This window comes from Aethalodelphis obliquidens, unplaced genomic scaffold (assembly GCF_003676395.1).
Source record: "Aethalodelphis obliquidens isolate GAN/ISIS:26980383/991018 unplaced genomic scaffold, ASM367639v1 scaffold38, whole genome shotgun sequence".
Taxonomy (NCBI): Eukaryota; Metazoa; Chordata; class Mammalia; order Artiodactyla; family Delphinidae; genus Aethalodelphis; species Aethalodelphis obliquidens.
This window is the reverse complement of record NW_020837982.1, coordinates 18,511,936-18,530,578: the sequence shown is the minus strand read 5'-3', so window position 1 is coordinate 18,530,578 and position 18,643 is coordinate 18,511,936. Positions and strand designations below refer to the sequence as shown.

The following is an 18,643-nucleotide window of genomic DNA, read 5'->3' as shown; positions in this document are numbered from 1 at the left end:
GGGGAGGGGAGGGGAGGGCTCTGGGGACCTTACTGCAGGTACAGGAAAGAAGCCCTTGCTGCCCAGCCACACCCACGTGACCTCCGGGAAGGGGACAGGGGTCAGGCAGGTGAGACTGACACCCAGACACACAGGGAGACCCAGGTTGTAGCTCCTGCTGTCACAACAGATCCCCAAAGACATGGAGCTGTCCTCCCATGTCATCCCGGGACCTGAAGGGGGCAGAAGCTGGGAGAGGAGGCAAGGAGGCACAGCTGAGACCATACGGACCCTAAGGGTTAGGAGATGATATAGCCCAAACGTGCGGCCCCGTGATCAGTGGGACCCAAGTCAGCTGGAGGGAATAAAGCCGGGCCTCCCAAACCGAAGGGCAGGTAGGGATGGGAAGCATTTGCCTGGGTGCTGGGGGGACGGATGGCCCAAAGGATCCCCTCTGGTTAGCACACACACCCCTCCCCAAAGGAGCAAAACCCAGATTATAAATAAGTTCATTTTTTATTCTCTGTATAAAACTTCTCAACCTATGAAAATAAAGTTTGCAAAAGGCAAAGTAACACTTGGAACCTCAGAGGCCAGGAGGCTGGCGCACCACGATCTACACTATGCACAGGTCTCCCCAGATGGGAGGGAGGCGCCGGGGGCAGGGCCCTTCGGCTCAGTGAGACGCACCCCTCTTCCCTCTGGACGGAGAGGGAAAGCCCAGGATCGGCGGCGGCGCGCGTAACAGTTGACCCCCGGCGGCGGCCAGGCCCCGGCAATCCCCCGGCCGGCCACCAGGGGCCAGCACCATCCCGGCCGCCGCTCATCGAGGGCTGGAGCGGGCTGGGGAGGCCCTAAGGTCAAGTGCGGAAGTCCCCGAGGGTCTCCAGCCCTCCAGGGACAGTGCACTCCGTGGGCGAGCCTCGGACCCCGGGTCTCCGGCGCTGCCCTCGGCCGTCGAGACAGAAACAGGGGCGCTGGGGCTGGGCCGCCAGCGGGGGTCTAGCTGGAGGTTACGGTGGTCCCGCCGCCCAGGCGCATGAGCATCTGCTGGCAGTCATGCAGCAGCCGGCGGTCACCGAGCTTCTCGAGCGTGCGTGCCGCCTCGGCCAGCATGCCCACTCGCTGCCCAGGCGCCGACAGGAAGCCGGGCGGCAGGTAGCAGGAAGCCAGGAGCAACGCCTCCGCATGCTCCCGCCTCGTGGGCCGCGGCTCCAGCTCCGCCGCCGTGCCTGCACACATGCACAGTGGCATGTCAGGGGCGGGGCCGCGCCGGGGGTGGGGCTCGGATCATTGCCCCGCCCCCTGGACAACCGGCCCCGCCCCAGGCTAGTCAGCACCCGCCCCCACCCGCCCCCCTCGGTCTCGGAGGAGCACGGAGCCTCGCCCCTTCCGCGCCTGCCCCTGGAGCACAGACCGCGTACCCAGTCGCGTGTCCCACAAAGGACAGTTGTCCCCACTGACTCTCAGGTTAGGCCTCCCATCAGGAAGCCACCACCAAGTCCCTCGGCCTCTGTGTGTCTCACACACAGCCTCCCTCTGCAGCCTCCACCTGGCGTGTGGCCCTTCCCACCTGGGCCAGCTGTCCTTCTCACCTCCCTTGCCGCAGGGCCCGGCCCTCCTCCTCAGGCTGCGGTCCAGGAGCTGGTGTGTCCGCGCCGGGCTGGCCCCTGCCATCAGCCGGGCAGTGGCTTCATGCAGGAACACCTGGGCAGGAGAGGCCAGGAGAGGTTCCAGCCAGGCCCCCGCTCCCTCCCGACACCTCACATACATCCCCATTGCAAGCCAGAGCCCCGTGGGCACTCACCCTCCGCATGGCAGGCCGGAAACTCTGTGCCAGACGCCTCAGACCACTCAGGTCCCTCTGGAAGCCACGGAGCTCGAGGGCAGAGGCCTGGGCCCCACTGCCCGGGCCCGGTGAGGCCTGGGAGGGTGCCGGCGGCTTCTGCCGCTGCCACAGGCTGGTGCGCGCCCCAAGGAGCAGGTCACACAAGAGCAGCTGCATGACCTGGGGTGGTGGGCAGGGCAGGGGTCAGGGGGCTCTGGCTCTGGGAGGGAAGAGTGGGGGCCCATGGTGCCAGGGGCCGGCTCCGGGCTGCACTGCCGAGGCACTGCACCCGCCTCACACGTGCAATGCAACAGCAATGCACCGCGGGGCCGCCCGCTCTCCAGGCCCTGCCACACCGCTCACCCCAGCCGTCCTCCGGGGGTGGGGACACTGAGGCCAGAGGGGGGCAGCCACTCTCCCCTGGATCCAAACCTTAGCCCCCCAGTCCTGTACTGTTGGGCTGACCCTGCAGTCTTCTGCAGCCCAAGGGGGACCGTGCGGGGAGTGGAAAGGCCAAGGCCCCCAAGATCCGCCAGGCCCCTGGCCCCAGCCCTCACCTTGTCAATGGAGCTGCCGGCTGGTGTAACGGCCAGGCTGTCCTGAAGGTACCCACTGGCCTTCTCACACATGGCCAGGCTGGCCGGGCCAGACTCTGCCTTCCCACGGCCCAGCAGGGCCCGGGCAGCCTTGAAGGTGTGTAGAGCCGCCCTGGGCAGGGGTCTCCTGTTGGGGCCAAGGCAGACGTGTGACGGTCAGACCAGGCCTCAGGCCCTCGCCAAGCTTCCCCTGCCCTGGTTTTGGCTTCCCGGGAAAGAAATGATGGGACCCCAACCACACAGAACAAAGCTGGGGGTCGGGGTGGGGGCACGAGCACGCAGCCTGCGCTCACTCGGACTCCTGCAGGGCGCGGGGCAGGTGCTCCACCAGGGGATACAGCCGCTCGGCCGCCGCCTCATCCCGCCGGAGCCAGTGGGTCACCACAGCCGTCAGCGAGGCCCACCACTTGGCCACCGGGTCTGTGCCTGCAGGAAGCAGGGCCAGAGGGGTCCCTGAAACTTGGCCACACCACACCCAAGGCCGAGCTGCTGTGGCGCTGAGCCCAAGGGCGTCACGGGGCGGGGAGGCCTGGGGGCTCACCAGCGGTGGCAGCCATGCCGGAGCCGATGGAAAAGCTGCAGGCAGGAGCCCCGGCCACGTCAGAACAGCTGTTCAGCAGCTGCAGGTACCCGAGGGCATCGGAGAATTCCCTGTGGCAGGAGAGGACTGGCCGTCAGGACAGGTGGCAGGGGTCCTGAAGCGGACGGCCCTCCTCACCTGCCCCCACGGCACAGCCTGGCTTCCTGGCTCCTCAAAGCGCGGCCGGCCCCTGCCGGGCTCGTGGGGAAACTGAGGCCACGGTGACCCGGCTCTGGCCACCGACACGGGTCTCTGGACGTAGCCTCTCCCAAGCTCCACTGGCCGGGGGTGGGGGACCTGGCCCGCCGAGGCGCAGAGGGACACTCACCTGTCCCCATCGGCTGATCCGGGGCCGGGGCTGGGCTGGGCCAGGCAATGCAGTGCTCGCTCCAAGAGATGTTCACGGAACAGCTGAGCCACGTGGGCCAGGGGGTCCACTGTGGGGAGGAGAGGGTGAGTGGGGCGGGGGGGAAGGGCCCCACCTCCCCGCGCACAGGTGCTTCCCTGCACCTAGGACTCTTCCCTGGGCACGGGGGGGCCTGGCTCTGAGACGGATGAAAGCTGGGCGATAAATATTCTGCCTCCCCCACCCCGTGGACAGGATAACCTAGCTTGGGCACACGCCCCTCCTGACCTCCTCACAGCACAGCGGTGTTGCCTGGGAGCACCTCCCAAATCAACCACCTGCCCCCAAATCCCTCTTCCTGTTTGCCTCTGAAGAGCCCCAACTGAGACAGAGCCAGCCTGGCCTCCCTGTTCCTGCAGCCCCCGTGGCGACGATGGATGGTGGGGCAACAGACCAGGGTGGGCAGGGACAGCAGAGAGGCAGGGGACAGGGGACAGGCGCAGGGTGAGAAGGCACCTGGGTCCCCGGCCACGCTGTACAGGCTGTGCCGCAGAGCGCTGCACACGGCCCAGTCACCATCCACGAAGAAACGGTGGCCCGCAGGGTGGCAGAGCCACTGCATGGCAAGAGGCACTGAGCCGCTCTGTGCCAGGGAGGCCTGGCGGGCGCTGCTCAGGAAGAAGCGCTGTGGGCGAGAGGGGCAGGCTGTCACCCCAGACCCTGGGCTGAGACCCCAGAGGGCCTGGAGCCCACCCCATAACCAGCTGCCTCTCCCGGGCAGCCCTCAGCCCAGGGAGACCTGAGCCCCGTCTCCCACCAAGCCCACCACCTACTCACTGTCAGGAAATGCAAGGCCCGGGGGAGACTGGTCTTGACCCTGAGCGCGGTGGCCACATAGATCTCAGCCAGCGTGGCCACGGACATGGCCTCCCCCGCGCACTCGGCCAGGTTCAGGGCACTCAGTGCCAGGTTGGCGGCAGCCAGGTGCCCGCCCGAGTACTTCCCTGGAAAATGGGAGGGCATGAGGCTGGGCATGGCGCAGAGGTGGCGGGACGCCCTCAGGCCCAGCCCTCGCCCGCCATACCCATGGTGTGCAGCTGGTGCAGCTTGTGGTAGGTGAGGGCCGCGTCGCGGGCACTGGTGCGGGCGTCCACCTGCAGGGCACCATCCCTCCGCAGGCCCCCCGCCCGGCCTGCCAGCCAGCGGCCCACCCAGAGATGCTGCAGCAGGTGGCGGATGAGGCCCCAGAGCAGGCTGCAGGCCAGGTCCAGGTGGGAGGTGGGCAGGGGTCGGCCCAGGGCCCGCAGGGCCAGCCACAGCTGCTGGGCAGCCTGGGCGAAGTCCCCCTGCGGAGGAAGGTTTTCCAGGTGAGAAAGGCGGGGTCAGAGCATCCCCGGCACGTGCCACCCCTCGAGCCCCGGAGAGCCCTCCATCTTGGGCTCCCCGCCACGACCCCACCAACCCCAGCAGTGCCGGCTGGGCCCCCGGGGCTCCGTGGGGGTCTGAGGGGTAGACAGGAGTGGAGAGAACAGGGGAGATTCACGGTGTGCCCGGCACCTTCCCAGGTGCTGCTGAGGGTCCCAGCCCTGCCCGCCCTCCACACCCCCGGGGTCCGGCCGCTTACCCGGGCCAGGTCCAGGTCGGCCTGCTTGCGATGCCTCCAGAAGTGCACGGCGGGGCCCGAGTGGGGCCGCGTGACCGGCTCTCCGTAGACAAAGAGCAGCGCCAAGGAGGACAGCACCAGCAGCCCGTTCATCAGCCAGACCAGTGGGGGCAGCAGCCACGGGGCCCAGCCAAGGCCATCTGGGGGCAGACACAGGCTGGGGACATGCCACCCGGGAAGTCCAGAGCCCCAAGCCCACAGGCCCGGGATCTACGTCCCCAAGAGTCCCCCCTCGCACTGCCCAGGCTGGCCTGTCCTACCTCTGCCCTCAGCACCCAGCATGCTGCGCCCAGGACCGTGGTAGACACTGGTGGCATCGGAGGGGCCAGCGGGAACCCGGCTGCCCAGCAGGGAGGCCAAGGGGTTGCAGGAGACACAGAAGAAGACAAGCACACACAGGGCCAGGCGGGAGCGGTCCAGCATGCCCCGGCTGTGGGGGGGCGGCAGCTGCTCTGGCTTCACCTGGCGGGGTGGGTGGGGCAGTGAGAACGGGGTGAGCACAGCCCAGAGAGCTCAGCTCAGAGGAGGAGGGATCAGCTCTGCCCCCAGCCTTACTGCGGGACCCCCGCCCAGCTCCCCGTCTCTAAAACGGGAGGTAGGACACGCCCCAGTCCCGGAACTCAGAGGATGTTGCTGGATGACAGGGAGGGGGCAACGACGTGCAACCCAACCTGGCTGTCCTCAAAGACTGGGCTGTCAGGCTCCGAGTCACTGCCACTGCCACCACTGCTACTGCCCCTGCTGCCAAGGGACAGTGGGCTGCTCTGGAAGGGCGAGCCGGCGTCCGAGGGTGGCGGGCTCAGGGTGTCCACCACCTCTGGCTTCTCGCCCTCCATGGGCACGTCTGTGTGGCCTCCACTGCTGCAGGCTGACACCAGGTCCTTCAGAGATTCTGTGGGCCAGAGAGGAGCTGGGCTGGGGTGAGGGCTACACACCCTACCTCGCCCCAAATCGGAGCTGAGGGCCACGGGAAGGCCGACGAGAGGGTGAAGGGCCCTCGCAGGGTGAGCATGCGTGGAGGGGAGGAAAGGACTCACTGCTTTTGTGGGCAGCGGTGCGCAGATTCAGGTTCTCCTGCTTGAGTCTCTGGTTGCCCTGCTGAAGGAAGCGGATGTAGTCGATGGCCTTGCGCAAGACAGCAGATTTATTCAGCTGCAGGCGGTAGGGAGGAGACACAGCACAGGTGGCCGGTCAGGCCAGACAAGTGGGCGGCTAAGCGCAAGGGGTGGGACTGCTCTGCTACACAGTTGCCTCAGGGCCTTTGCACCTGCTGTTCCTTCTACGTGGAATGTTCCTCCCTAGTAGAACCCTCCTCCCAAGTAAAATGCATACAACAGCTTATGGCTAACCGCTGTCACCATCGTTCCACCTCCATGCCTTGCCCCCTCGCCTCCTCCAGGCCTCTGTTCACATATGGCATCACCTTTGCGAGGCCTCCCCGACCACCCGATTCAGATCTGCGACTCCCACCGTCCCTCTTCCCGCCCCGTTTTCTTTCATGCCACCTGGCAAACCCCAGCAGAGATCTGTCCTGTCTGCTGGCGCCTCGACACCCCGCCAGCAAACCCCAACACGGATCTGTCCTGTCTGCTGGCGCCCCGACACCCCGCCAGCAAACCCCAACACGGATCTGTCCTGTCTGCCGGCACCCCGACACCCCGCCAGAACGTCAGCTGCTCAACAGAACAGCAGTCTGTCTGTTCACTGCTGAATCCCCAACACCTAAAAGAGCCCCCACCGCAAGGGGCCTCCATGAAGCTCAGCTAAACAGCCGCCAAGCCCGAGGAGTCTGGAGCCCCAGGCCTGTCTGTCCAGGCTCAGCCCCATCCTCCTCTTCCCCCCAGGTGCCTCCTCTTCCCCTCAGGTGCCTCCTTCCCCAGGGCCACCCCATCGGGGCCTCTGCCCGCACCTTGGCCTCTGTGCCCACCACCAGGTCCTTGAGCTCGACGATCTTGTCATTGATGGAAGAGCGGTAGCGTTTCTCAATGGCATTGTGGGCCGTACGCTTCTCACCTCGGCTCTGGGCCGAGCCCGGGGCCTTGCCGCCAGCTGCCAGCCGGTTGATGGGCAGCTTGTCAGCATCCACTACCAGCGGCACAGTCGCCAGGATGGTTCCGCCACTCACCAGGGTCTGTGGGGCCAGGCACGGTTAGCAGATGGACATGCATGCATACAACACCCCCGCCCCCCTGCCCTGCCCAAGCCGCCCACCTGCAAGGGCGCTGCCTGCACAGCCATGCCAGGGGCCAGGGAGCTGATGCCTGCCGCCTTCATGGGGGCTCCCACGTCTGTTTTCACAGTCGTCAGGAGCAGCGAGTCTGCCTTGATGAAGTGGGGCTGCAGCAGGACCTAAGGACGGGAGGGGGCTCAGCTGTGGGCTGTGGGTCGGGGCCACCACCTCCCTGAGGCCGGGCCAGACCCTCTCACCGGGACCTGCTGGACCTGTGAGGTCACAGTGGTTGTTCCAGGGGCCACCGTCGGGGTGGCTGTGGCCGTCAACAGCTGCTGGGGAGCCGCACTCTGGACCTGGTTGTGCAAGGAGACGGGCGGGACCCCTGGAAGGGCAGCCAGTGGCAGGCCAGGCAGCGACTGCGCAGTGCTCCCCGGGGGGGTCCCTGCAGAGATAAAGGCAGGAGCTGCGGACACAGGCTGCCCTAACCCACTTCCAACCCGCCCGCAGGTACTTATCACCCTGTGACCTTGAATGAGTCGTTACCCTCATGGCCTCAGGTTACTATCGGGACAGTCCCTGCCTGGGGCTCTGATGCAAGCCTGCTCGCTTCCCAGCCCAGCACCTATCTGCTGCGGATGCTGGGAGGCTGGGAAGCGGTGCTTCCTGAGAGCTGCTGGTGACGGGAGCACCTCCAGCAGCACAGCAGGGACCCGACTTCTAGAGCCTGCAAATTCCTCTACTGAGACCACAACAGACCCTCCTCCTGGTGCTCCTCCCTCCACACGCCCCCCTTACCTGTGGAGAAGCCTCCAGGAGGGCTGGGATAGCCCAACACAGGGGCAGAGCTGAACTGCGGTGGGGCTGGGGCCGGAAGCCGCTGGGGCAGGAGGGCCCCCGGCAGCGGCTGGAGGGTGGTCTGGGGTGCTGGTTCCTCTTTGATAGCAGGCCCCGCGGAGAAGGCAGGCACGGAAGGGTACATCTTCAGGGGGGTGGGTGCAGGCTGGGGAGGGGACAAGGGTGGGGTTGTCGCCTTGGTCCCCCCCAGGAAGCCTTCGAGTGGGGAGCTCATCGTGGAAGGAGGTGGGGACAGGCTGCCTGGGGTGCTGGCATATGGACTGGCAGGCTCTGTGCCCCCTGCTCCGCCCCCAGCGTAGGGCGGGTCGAACAGGCCCGGGAAGTCGCTGTCTTGGTTGTTGATGAGCTGAAGCATGTCTGCGGTAAGGAGGAGAAGCTGTGTGAGCAACAGGGGGCAGGGGTCACGATTTGCACGCTCCCCCCACCCCCACCCCACAGCGTACCTGTGGGACCAGCGCCACGGAAACAGAAAGCCACCCCCAGGAGCCCCCACTCACAGACACCTGTGACATCTGGAGCTCTGCCAGGTGCGTCAAACGGCCTTGCAACACCGGACGAGCCCAGCGCCCCCCTGAGGCCCACCGACCTGCCCCAGGACCAGGCGAAGGCAGAACTGAGGCCTGGGCCCACCACTCCCGACTTCAGAGCTGCCTTCGCCAGCCCACTCCTCTGTGGGACAGACCGAGGCTTCAGGCAGAGCCAGCCGCTGGCCAAGTGTGTGCCAACCAGAGTATCCCTGTGTGTTCTGGGCACAAGCCCAGACCCCGTCTGCAGCCAAGCAGCCTCGGGACCGGCCATTCAGGCTTCAGTCTCCCCTCGACAAAAGCAAACGCCGTCTGTCCTCTTTCCTCCTCACACAGACTGGACACACTGCCTGCCGCGGCCCCAGCCTGGCCACAGGCCCTCTTCCCCAGCTGGCGATCAGCAGCCTGGCTGGGTCAGCCTAAGGCCCTCTAACCCACTGGGGGAGCCACCCACTGGGTCAGAGTGCTCTGCAGGATCCATGTGCAAACCCTGGGAGCCCGAGGTGTACCCCCGGTCCCCAGCCTGCTAGGGCTTCCTCTCACTGGGCCTCGGTTTCCTCATCTGCACAAGACAGACGAGACCCTTTGTGGCAGGATGGCCGCACGGAGGGGAGAGTCAACGTCGCCTGAGTCCCTCCTACTGACAGGTGCCAGGCAGGAAAGTGACTGCAGGGGACCCTCCCTACGGCCTCCAGGAGAGCGAGACGGGGGTGCCAGGCTCAGCCTCCTGGTCCTCAAACAGAAACACGGGGCAGGCCCTCCAGGTTTGCGCAGGTCATGGGGCATAGAGACCTTTCACCTTCAGGACCTGCTCGCTCCCCAGGCTTCATGAGCCCCTCTGACAGATGGGGAAACTGAGGGCCAGAAAGAAAAACTGGCTGAACCCAGGGGGCCACTGTCTAGCAAGCTCAAGAAGCCCTCCAAACTAGGAGCCCCAGGAGACGGAAGGACAACCGGCCCTCCTCCCTGCGGAGCAGAGGATGTGGGAAGGCCACCCTCTCACGCCAGACGTGGGGGTGGGGGTGACTACCGAGGTGGGGGGGGTCCGCCAGCTCCCCTGAGAGCCGGGAGCGCGTATACCTCCCCTCAGGGCACCGGGGATGAGGACCCCGCGATGCAGATGGAAACTGTAATGAAGAGGTCGGGTCCTCCAAAAAATACCTTCGAACGTGCAGTCCATGGCTCCGCGGCCTGCGCCCGCCGCCCTTCGGGGGGTCCAGGCGGCTGGCCTGCCGGTGTCCGCGCGCTGACTTCACCTGCGTGGCCGGCCGCGCTTTAAAGCTGCCGAGCGCGCCGCCGGTCCCGCCCCCGCTGGCTCCGCCCCCGCCGAATGGCCACGCCCCACCGAATGGCCACGCCCTCCCGGGGCCGCGGCCCGGGCATGGGGTGAGCGCGCGCGGCCAATCAGCGGCCGCGCCACCGCCTCCTGGGGCCCCGCCCCACCCCCGCGGCGCGCGGCTCGGTTTGAGCCCCGCAGGGCCGGATGGGGCCGGGGTTACTCGCGGACGCCGTCCCTCAACCCGCTCGGCGCCGACGTCCGCAGGGGTTACTGGCAATCACGTCCCCTGCTCCCACCACCTCCGAGAGCGCGGCGGAGCGGGCGTGGGGCCGGCCAGGGGTGCCCCAACTCCGCATCCAAGCCTCTGCCGCACCCAACCGCATGGACCCCTGACAACAGGTCACTGTTGGGAAACTGAGGAAGGGAAACCCCTACCCCAAAGTGCCCAGCCAGTAACAACCAGAGCTGACGCCCCACACAGACATCCCTTTGCAGAGAGGCCTGGGTCTGGGATGGGGGTCGGTGAAGGTCTCACCCCCTCCCCCACCCGACTAGCAGTCTCTGGGTGAAGCCTGATTCACTCACTTATTCACTGTTGGGCCGGGGAGTCCAAGAGGCAGCCCAATCCCTGGGACAGAAGGTGAGGAAGTCGTAGGGTGACAGGCTCTGGGGGTCTTTGGAGGGGTACCTGGGCCTATCTCCCCTTCTGGGTAAGGTCAGAGTTCCACACACACACATGAACATAGCCTGGCCAGCAGCCCAGGTTGCCAGCTCCGGCTTTTGTGGCCAAGCAGACCCCGGGCTCAGGCCAGCCTCCCAACTGTGGCCAGGCCCACCCCGGTACCCTCTCCTGGTCTCCTGCAGCCTCCGAGGGTGTTGGGGTACTGGAGAACCCCCGGCCCGGATGGCCCTCCCTCTCCAGGAGGCTAGCCGAGGTAACGCCCCCCCATCCTCCTTTGTCCGGGTCCTTCCATGGCCTTGCAGGGGGTGCCAAGGGCAACAGAATTCTCTAGCATCCTCAGCTCCGTCTCTCCTCAGCCGGTGGCTCTCACACCCTCCCTCACCCCCAAAAAACAAACAAGACACTGCTGTTGGGAAGGCTCCTCCCTCACCTCAGTACCTTGAGACTGGAAGACACCGAGGCCTGAATTCCAAGGCCCACACGCAGACACTCGCCTGCGACTCCGAAGGGCCAGGGCCAGGGCCGACCGCCCCGAGGGGTCCAGTCCTCCCAGCTCCTGACCCATCCTTCTGCCCTTCTCCCTTCTCACTCCCCTTCTCTGAGCCTTCACTCCTAGCCTCGGAGTAGGGGATTCCAGGAGGCAAGAGAGGTCCCCAGCGTGCACAATTTAAGGAAGTTTAAGAAAGCGCCCCCGCAGCGGGTCTGAAAGGCTGGCCCCTCCTTGGGTGAGCTGAGCACTGGGCTTCCCGCATGAGGGAAGACTCAAGGCCCACGTGGCTTCTGCATGCACTGTCTGCACACTGCACATCGGGAGACCGGAGGCTCGGGCTCGGCCTCAGTGGGCCCACCTGCCGGCCCCCAAGCCTGGCTCCTTTTGCTCTCCTTCCTCCTAGCCTGCCCTGATCCGATCAGGACCCAACAGGAAACCTGAAACCTCCTCCCCCCTCCCTGGCTTGCCTTCAAACCTCCCTCTGGAGGCAGATGTGGGGCAGCCTTTTATTCTCCTGCGTGTTTATTCGGTGAGGCCATGATGCAAATCCTGGAGGGGCCCTGCACCACGAACCTACAGGAGCCCAGCTCTGACCGTCACGGGAGCCTCCGGCCCATCCAAACTGCACGAGGCCTTGCACCCTGAAAAAACCCTGCTTGCACGCTTCCTGGGACAGGGAGCTCACCACCTCCCCTACACAGCCTGGCCCACGAAGCCCAGATCTGCTTCTGTGGCAATACCTACTGCCCTTTCCTAAGTGTCTACTAAGTGTACCAGGCACTAGGGTGCTGGAACACAGCACGAAGACGTCCCTCGTGGAGCTTCTGTTCCATCTGTAACCAACGGTCTGCAAATCCAGGGAGGAACAGGGGTATGGGTGGTGATGAGCACCATGAACACACGGAGGCGGTCAGGGCAGGCCTCTCTGAGGAGGTGACAGCAAGACAGCGAGGAGGCCGGTGTGGCTGGAGCAGAGGGAGTCAAGGGGGTGGGGGTCAGGGAGACAGTCAAGAGCTGGAGTTCCAACCCATGTTCGTCTCTCACCTGAGCCAAGGAGAACCGTTTCTTAGGGAACAGGCAGGAAAGGGATTTGCAAGCAGGTCACAAAGTCTGCACAGCTGTGAAGAATGGCAAACGGTGCAAAGCAGCAGCCCCGTCCCAGCTCCGCCTGCTCGATGGAGGGCGCAGGGCAGTGGTGGGGAGGGGGGCTGCACCCTGCCTGCCACCCACCCTGCTGCTCTCTGAGGAGCCCGGTTGGCAGGCTCACATGTCCACAGCCGGTGAGTGTGCAGCAGGGGCACAGGCTGCCCTTTGTGTGCGCAGGGCTGCCCGGGGGTGCAAGTGGGTGCCGGCTCTTCCTGGAGTGGGACGGGCCCGGGGCTGGAGCCCCAGGGGAAGCTGGGCGTGAGCCCTCTAGACGGACGAGGTCACTAAGGCTCAGAGGGAAGCCACAGGCCCCAGGTCCCCTGGCTGCCAAGTGGACAATCTGGGACGCAAACCCAGGCCTGCCAACCCCCAAGCCCACAGCCCTTAGCCCAGCCTGCCAGGGGCAGGTGTGAGCCCCAGGGCCAGCCTGGCTCTGTCCCACCTCGCTGCCACCACTCACCCCAGGTCAGGACGTGTGTGCCGCGTGGGACACGGAGGCGAGGCAGCGCGAAGGTGCAAGGAGGAGCCCCAGCACCACCTCCGCTGCGAGGCCTTCCTAACTGCCCTTAGAGGAGCCCCTAGGGCGGGGTCAAGGCCTGAGCCAGCTGGGACACGCAATCACTCAGCACGGGGCTGAGCCAGAGGAGACCAGATCGAGGGGCGTGTGCACTGCCAGCCCCACCCCTGCTGGTCCCTGGCTGTCTGAGTCCGGTGAGCCTCACTCTCCTTGTCTGCTTTCAGAAGGCTGTGCGCTGGCCCAGCCCGTTCCCTCTGCCCCAAAGGCCCTTCCCACTATCCTGTGTCCACCTGCAAACTCCTCCTCCTCTCAAAACCTGCTCTGAGGTCACCACCTCGCACTCTTCTCTCATCAGTGCCGCTCCACATGCCGCTCCCAGTTACATGGACCAAGTGACCCTGAGCACGGCCACTGGACAGATTGGCCAGCACCAATTCCAACATCCTGTCCTGGGGTAGAGGCTCCTTCCAGCAGCTGGGAAACAACCCATGGGCCTGACGCAGCGGCAATGCAGGAGGCGGTCCCGTCCTGCTGAACAACGTTCCAGTCTAAATAGTGCTATCCACTCCTTTACATTAATTATATTTCCCCCTTCGCGGTAGCTTCACTGCAGCTGTTTTAAACCTGCAGTGGGTGTGTTGTTTCAAAGGCAGCGTGCTGCTTCAGAGCTGCCAGGCTGCTTTCTGGAAGGATAACCCGTCTGCACTCTCCCCTGTGATGCTTCCCATTTCCTCGGAGCAGCCCCAGCACTGGGCTTTGTCGTTTTACCTACTTTTGGTCGCTTTCCTTAGTCCCCACAACTGTGTGACTGGAATCTCCCAAGTGCTTCAGTTTGCATCCCCAAGGCTGCCTGGAGGTGCTCTGCCCAGCAAAGCATCAACTATGGCTGGAGACTCGGAAACACCTGCTGTGCTCTGGCCCTCCTCCGCCAGCTAGAAATGGTCTCCAACAGGTGCTTGGCCTGGGAAGCAAGCACCGCAGGGCCTGGCCTTCCTGCTGCTGCTAACCCCCTCGGCTGCCGTACAGGCTGGGCAGCTGGGGGGCAGTGGAGGCGTCTGCTCCTTGTCTACACACTGGGTGAAGAGGTGACCATGGCATTTCTGAGGCCCTCCCCTCTCCCAACACGTGCAGATGGGCAGCCCCACTCAGGTCCCGGGGTCAAAGGGCACATCCACAGGGCCTGCGGCTGGCAAGACACAAGGACAGAGACGCTCCCTCTGGCCGGCGCAGTCATTCTCACCTGGCCTGTGCTTATCAGCTGGGCAAAGTTCAGATCCCAGGCCCCTGCCTGGGGCTGACCAGGTCACTCAGGATGTTTGTGTCCAGTGACCAACGGGAAAGAGGGAGCTCCCGGCACGCTCCTCTCCGTGCCCCTCAGAGGCACGAGGGCTGGAACCACCCCCATCTACAGCCTCACCCCCTGCTTTCCAGGGGAGCCGCTGCAGCCGAGAGGGCAGCAGATGGCCACGCTGGGGGGTGCCTTCTGCTTCCGGTCACCAGGCCGGGTACCAAAGGCAGGAAGAGGGATGGAGAGCGGGTCGTGTCTGGTGGAAGAGGCCTCTCCCAGGCTCTGCCGTGGGGACGAGGCGGGGGCACCGCACGGGGGCAGAACATGGCAGCGGCGTGGGGGCCTGAGGGGTGGGACCTGGAGGGACGGGAATCATCACGGAGGGCAGGCTTGGCCCACCGTACAGGTCTCGAACGCCATGCTGGGACAAGGGGACTTAGCTCGGGGCACTGGGGAGCCATGGTTGTTAGGGAGCTGAGGAGGTGCGCGCCGGGGCCAGGAGCTGGGCTGTAAGCCACCGTGAGCTTGTTTCCTAAGGAGGGCCCGTGCTTGGTGGGGCCAGGCAGACAACTGGGCATGAGAGACCGTGGGGAGAGGCCTGGGGGCAGGGTGGCCCCCGTGTGTCCTCTCCACCAGGCTGGCCTGGACCCCAGGAGGCCTGGCCCATGCAGTTGATTCAGGTACTGGGCGGAGTGGTGGGCAAGATGCCGTAAGGCAGACACCTGGGGTGCGAAGACAGAGTGAACTTGGGGAGCCCAGCCAGAGATGACTACAGGCTGTGCGCGGGAGCCCCAGGCGCACCCGCGGGAGATGCGCGGGCCCCGACAAGCAGTCATCTCCACTGCCTCTTCTGCACTAAGCACACGTTCCAGGCCTGGTGAATTAACCAGCAGGGAGGTGAGGACTGCCCCGGAACCCACAACGATCCCAACGCTCGCGCGGGACAGCTCTCACGTGCCCTCTGCCCACGGCCACAAAGGACCCCAAAGCAAGAACCACAAGAGGAGGCCGGGAGCAGACTGACTCACCAGGAGCCACGGCGCACTGTGGCGGGGGCAGTGCCTTCGGCACAGAACCTGAGACTCCTGGTGAGAGCGCCACGCCAAGAGCTGGTCACACGACAGAGTCTGGTCGAGGCAGATGCCCGGCTGGGCGGGGCGCAAGGCCGGTCCTCAGTCTCATGAGTCAAAGGCTCTCGCCTGGGATGGGGAGGTGGCTGTGTGACCTATGACCCCTCCCCGACCCCCAGCATACCTCCATGTGGAGTAGCCTCCTGGGTCCCCTGCTCTATTGCCCACCCCCCCACACACATGCACACACTTTTAGGAGCCCAGCGGTTAAGAGCTTGGGCTCTGGAGCCCACAGCTTGGGTTTGAATTCTGGCTCTGCCATGCTCTGGCTGTGTGACCTGGGACAAGTCACTTAACCTCTCTGTGCCTCAAGGCCCTCATTGGGGCTGTTGGGAGGACTCAGTGGTCAGCACAGTGCCTGGCATACAGTAAGTGCTGAATGAGTCTTCTCTACTCGTTCTGTGATCATCCACTCCAACAGCTAGAGGGAACTTCCCGCACAGAACCCAAGCATGGCATTGCCCTGCCCCAACCCCTCCCCCAAGACTCCCCACTGCCTCTGGGATCCAGTCCAGCTCCCCATCCTGGACTCGAGGGCTGCCTGGCCCTCCTCTCAACCCTCGTTCCTCTCAGGGGACCTGGCGACTCTTGGGCCCTGCCAGCTGGGTTCATCTGCAAGGCTGCAGTAAGGCAGGAGTGGGTGTCCGTTTTGCTAACCCCAGAGTGGCCACAGGCACCATGGACGTGTCTATCCAGGTTGTGGGAGGTTTGGGTCCTGTGCTCTTGGCCTGTTTCCCCATCAGCCAAGTGCAACACAGCAACCTCGGAGGCAACTCAGGGCGGCTGGGATTTGCTGTCTGCACAGTGGGCAACAGCCTCCTAACTGGCCCCTGCTTCAGCGTCTCCCCCAACCCCTTCTCTGTAGAACAATCAGAGCGGTGCTTCCACAGGTGTAAGCGAGCCGGCGCAGCTGCTCCCTCCTTTCCCTGCCGACAAGGGTCCTCGGTCTGCCAACCTGCCCAGCCTCACCTGTGAATCTCCAACTCCTCGCCGTGCCCTCTGCGGCGAAGACATCCTTCCCGGCGGGTCCTGGGGCTGACTTTCAGGTCTCACCCCACCGCTCTACCGGAAGCTGTCGCCCTGCCCCGGCTCGACCACAAGGTGTAACTAAATATCCGTTTGTGGGTTTCCTTGGCGATTTTTGTGCTTCCAAGAAAAGGGGAGCCCAGGTCTGTCTGTGAACCCCTGGTGCCTAGGACGGGGCCTAGTAGATGCTCAGTAAATGTGTGCCGAACCGATGCCCGGCGCCGGCTAGGAGAACCGGACCCTGGGGGGCAGGGGCTGGAGGCGCCCGCGCGCCTGCGCAAGAGCTCCTGCGCCGAGCTGAACTCTCGGGCCGGAGGGAATGACCGAGAATAACCTCCCGCTGACGTCAAGGCCGGAGCGGGGGCGGGGCCTCGGCGATGCCCGGGTCCCAGGCTCTCGCCGCAGCCGCCTAGGGGCTGAGGACTCACTGGCCGCGGGGGGCGGACCGGGACGCCCAGAGGCGCACGTGCCCAGCGCCGAGCCTCCAAGGACCCGGAGCGGCGTGAACAGCCAGGGCGGGCGCGGGAGGCTCCGCGCGGACAGGACAGCGAGGCCCGCAGCGCTCGGCGCAGAGACGCGGGGCGCCCCGCGCGCCCCGCACGGAGCCAGCGCCAGCGCCGCGCCCCGCCCCGCTCCGCGCCCCCCGCCGCCCCGGAAGACAAAGGCCGGCGCCTCCTGCGCGCCCCACTCGCGCGGAGCCCAGTGGCCCTGACGCACCTTCGATGTCGGTCAGCAGCGCCGCGTCCAGCTCGCTCGGCTCAGCCAGCGCCTGCTCCAAGGCCGCTTCGCTGAAGTGTGGCTCGTCCATGGCGCAGTCGCCTCCTCCCGGCGGCCCGCTCGGCCCGCCGGCGCTCCGCGAGTTCGCGTCACGCCCTGGCCTCAGTGGGGCTCGGCGCCCGCGAAAAGTTCCTCGGCAACTGGGCTCCCCGGCGGCGGCTCTGCGGGGTGGGCGGGGGCGGGGAGGAGCCTTGCGGGGAGCCCCGCCCCCGGTGGACGGTCCCGCCCCACCTGGAGAGCGCGGGGCCGGCTCGGGTCTGGCCTGCACACCTACCCGGCCGCCCCTCCATCCAAGTGACGACTGCTGCGGGGCTTCGGCAGGCCCTGGCCTCTCCAGCACCAAGCAAGGGGGCCGAGTGGAAGCCCCGGACTGGGTCCGTCTCAGAGGTCTCTGGACTTGGGGAGGGAGGTGACCCGACAAACATTGTTCCGAGAGTTGGGTCTTTAGGAGACAGACCCGTCCAAGACCTGCTGTGTGGCCTCGGGCCAGGCAGCGGGCCCCACTCTGTGCCTCATTTACCTCAGCTGCAACGGGACTTGATGATGCCTCCGCATAGGTGGCCCGGACGTTAGTGACCATGGCTGGCTGGGCCTGTGAGATGAGCCTGACCTTCCTCAGTGTCCAGATCAGATGGGCCTCCTGAAGAGCCTGGAAGAGGCTGGAATTTCCCACCCTGACTTAATTTGGTTTGCTCCCAGATGCAGCTGTGGGAATGACAGAAGGGTCGGCCTCCGCACCCAGGAGGACAGGAAGAGCCACAGAGTTCAAGAGCTAACCTGCACAAGGCCACACAGCTACTTGGGGCAGCAACAGGGCTGGGCCCCAAGGCCATCTGACTCCCATCTCCCATCCAGCTGATCCTAGGGAGAGACTCACATCTCGGTATCTGTCCCTAGGAGCAGCTAGGATGAAGGAGCAGACTGTGCCTTAGACCTGGGCCACCTTGCCCTGGATCATGACAGGCTGGGGCCAGGTCAGAGGAGGCAGCTAGGCTGGGGAGAGGGCTGGACCCTGGACCCTGCGTCCTGTGGATTGGGGGCAGAGATAGGTGGCAAGGGAGGGGTCTAATGAGGTGGATTGAGATAAACCAGAACTAACATCAGGTACTGAAAGTGGGAAAGTAGTGAGCTCCCTGTCCCTGGAGGTATGCAAGCAGAGAGGCACCCTTGGTAGGGGCAGCCAAGGAGACTTATCAAAGGCCTGGATTCCCAGGCCTCCCTAGCCCCCTGCCTCAGTGGATCCAGCCATCCCGAGTACTGCTTTGCTCAGGCTCCAGATATAGCCTGTCTGGCCACACCCTCTGACAGAGTGAAATTAGTGGCGCACTTTGGAAGGGGGTTGCCCAGGCCAAGAGAGCCCTTGGAGGCCCAAGTCCCTGAGGCTCAGCCCGGACACGCAGGGCTCTTTGTTCCCCTCCCGGAAGTGGCTGCTGTGGAAAATTACCCAGAACAGGGGTGGCCAGGGCCCGGGGGCCTCCAAACCACATCTGTTCCCCAAGTGGCCCTGCTCAAGGACCCCCCCCCACTCAGGGCCTGGCCCTCCGGATGAACTTCTGCTGGGGAACAGAGGGATCCCCTTTCTCAGCCCCCTGCATCCTGACGCCCTAGACCCCTCCACCCTCCAAGTAGGAGCCAAGCACCCAGGGGACCTTGGGAATCTGGTGGCTTCCCTGAAAATTCCAACAGCTCCTCCCGGGGAGAGGAGGGGGGGCTAAGTGAAGCCTGAAGACCACCTTCTCAGAGTCAGGAAGCAGGTCCGGATTT

At 65.3% G+C, this 18,643-nt stretch overlaps 1 protein-coding gene across 10 annotated transcripts; it reads right to left on the bottom strand.

Moving 5' to 3' along the window:
- Positions 1–218: 218 nt before the first annotated feature.
- On the bottom strand, positions 219–18,369 carry SREBF1 (sterol regulatory element binding transcription factor 1). Of its 10 annotated transcripts, XM_027131288.1 has the most exons (21): positions 16,775–17,055; positions 10,173–10,185; positions 9,706–9,749; positions 7,961–8,377; positions 7,420–7,607; positions 7,204–7,341; positions 6,902–7,123; positions 6,030–6,144; positions 5,664–5,884; positions 5,253–5,454; positions 4,954–5,132; positions 4,414–4,675; positions 4,167–4,333; positions 3,846–4,014; positions 3,312–3,420; positions 2,945–3,054; positions 2,697–2,829; positions 2,365–2,530; positions 1,787–1,987; positions 1,575–1,686; positions 219–1,211 (listed from the first exon to the last, which is right to left on the bottom strand). In XM_027131288.1, exons 1-21 carry the CDS (start codon positions 16,908–16,910, stop codon positions 982–984), a joined length of 3,534 nt encoding a protein of 1,177 aa, XP_026987089.1. In that variant the 5' UTR covers positions 16,911–17,055; the 3' UTR covers positions 219–981. The 10 variants fall into 10 exon arrangements, with proteins under 10 accessions (XP_026987089.1, XP_026987084.1, XP_026987085.1 ...); XM_027131283.1 differs by having other exon boundaries at positions 9,706–15,145; positions 16,046–17,052; XM_027131284.1 differs by having other exon boundaries at positions 9,706–16,222; positions 16,820–17,052.
- Positions 18,370–18,643: the final 274 nt, after the last annotated feature.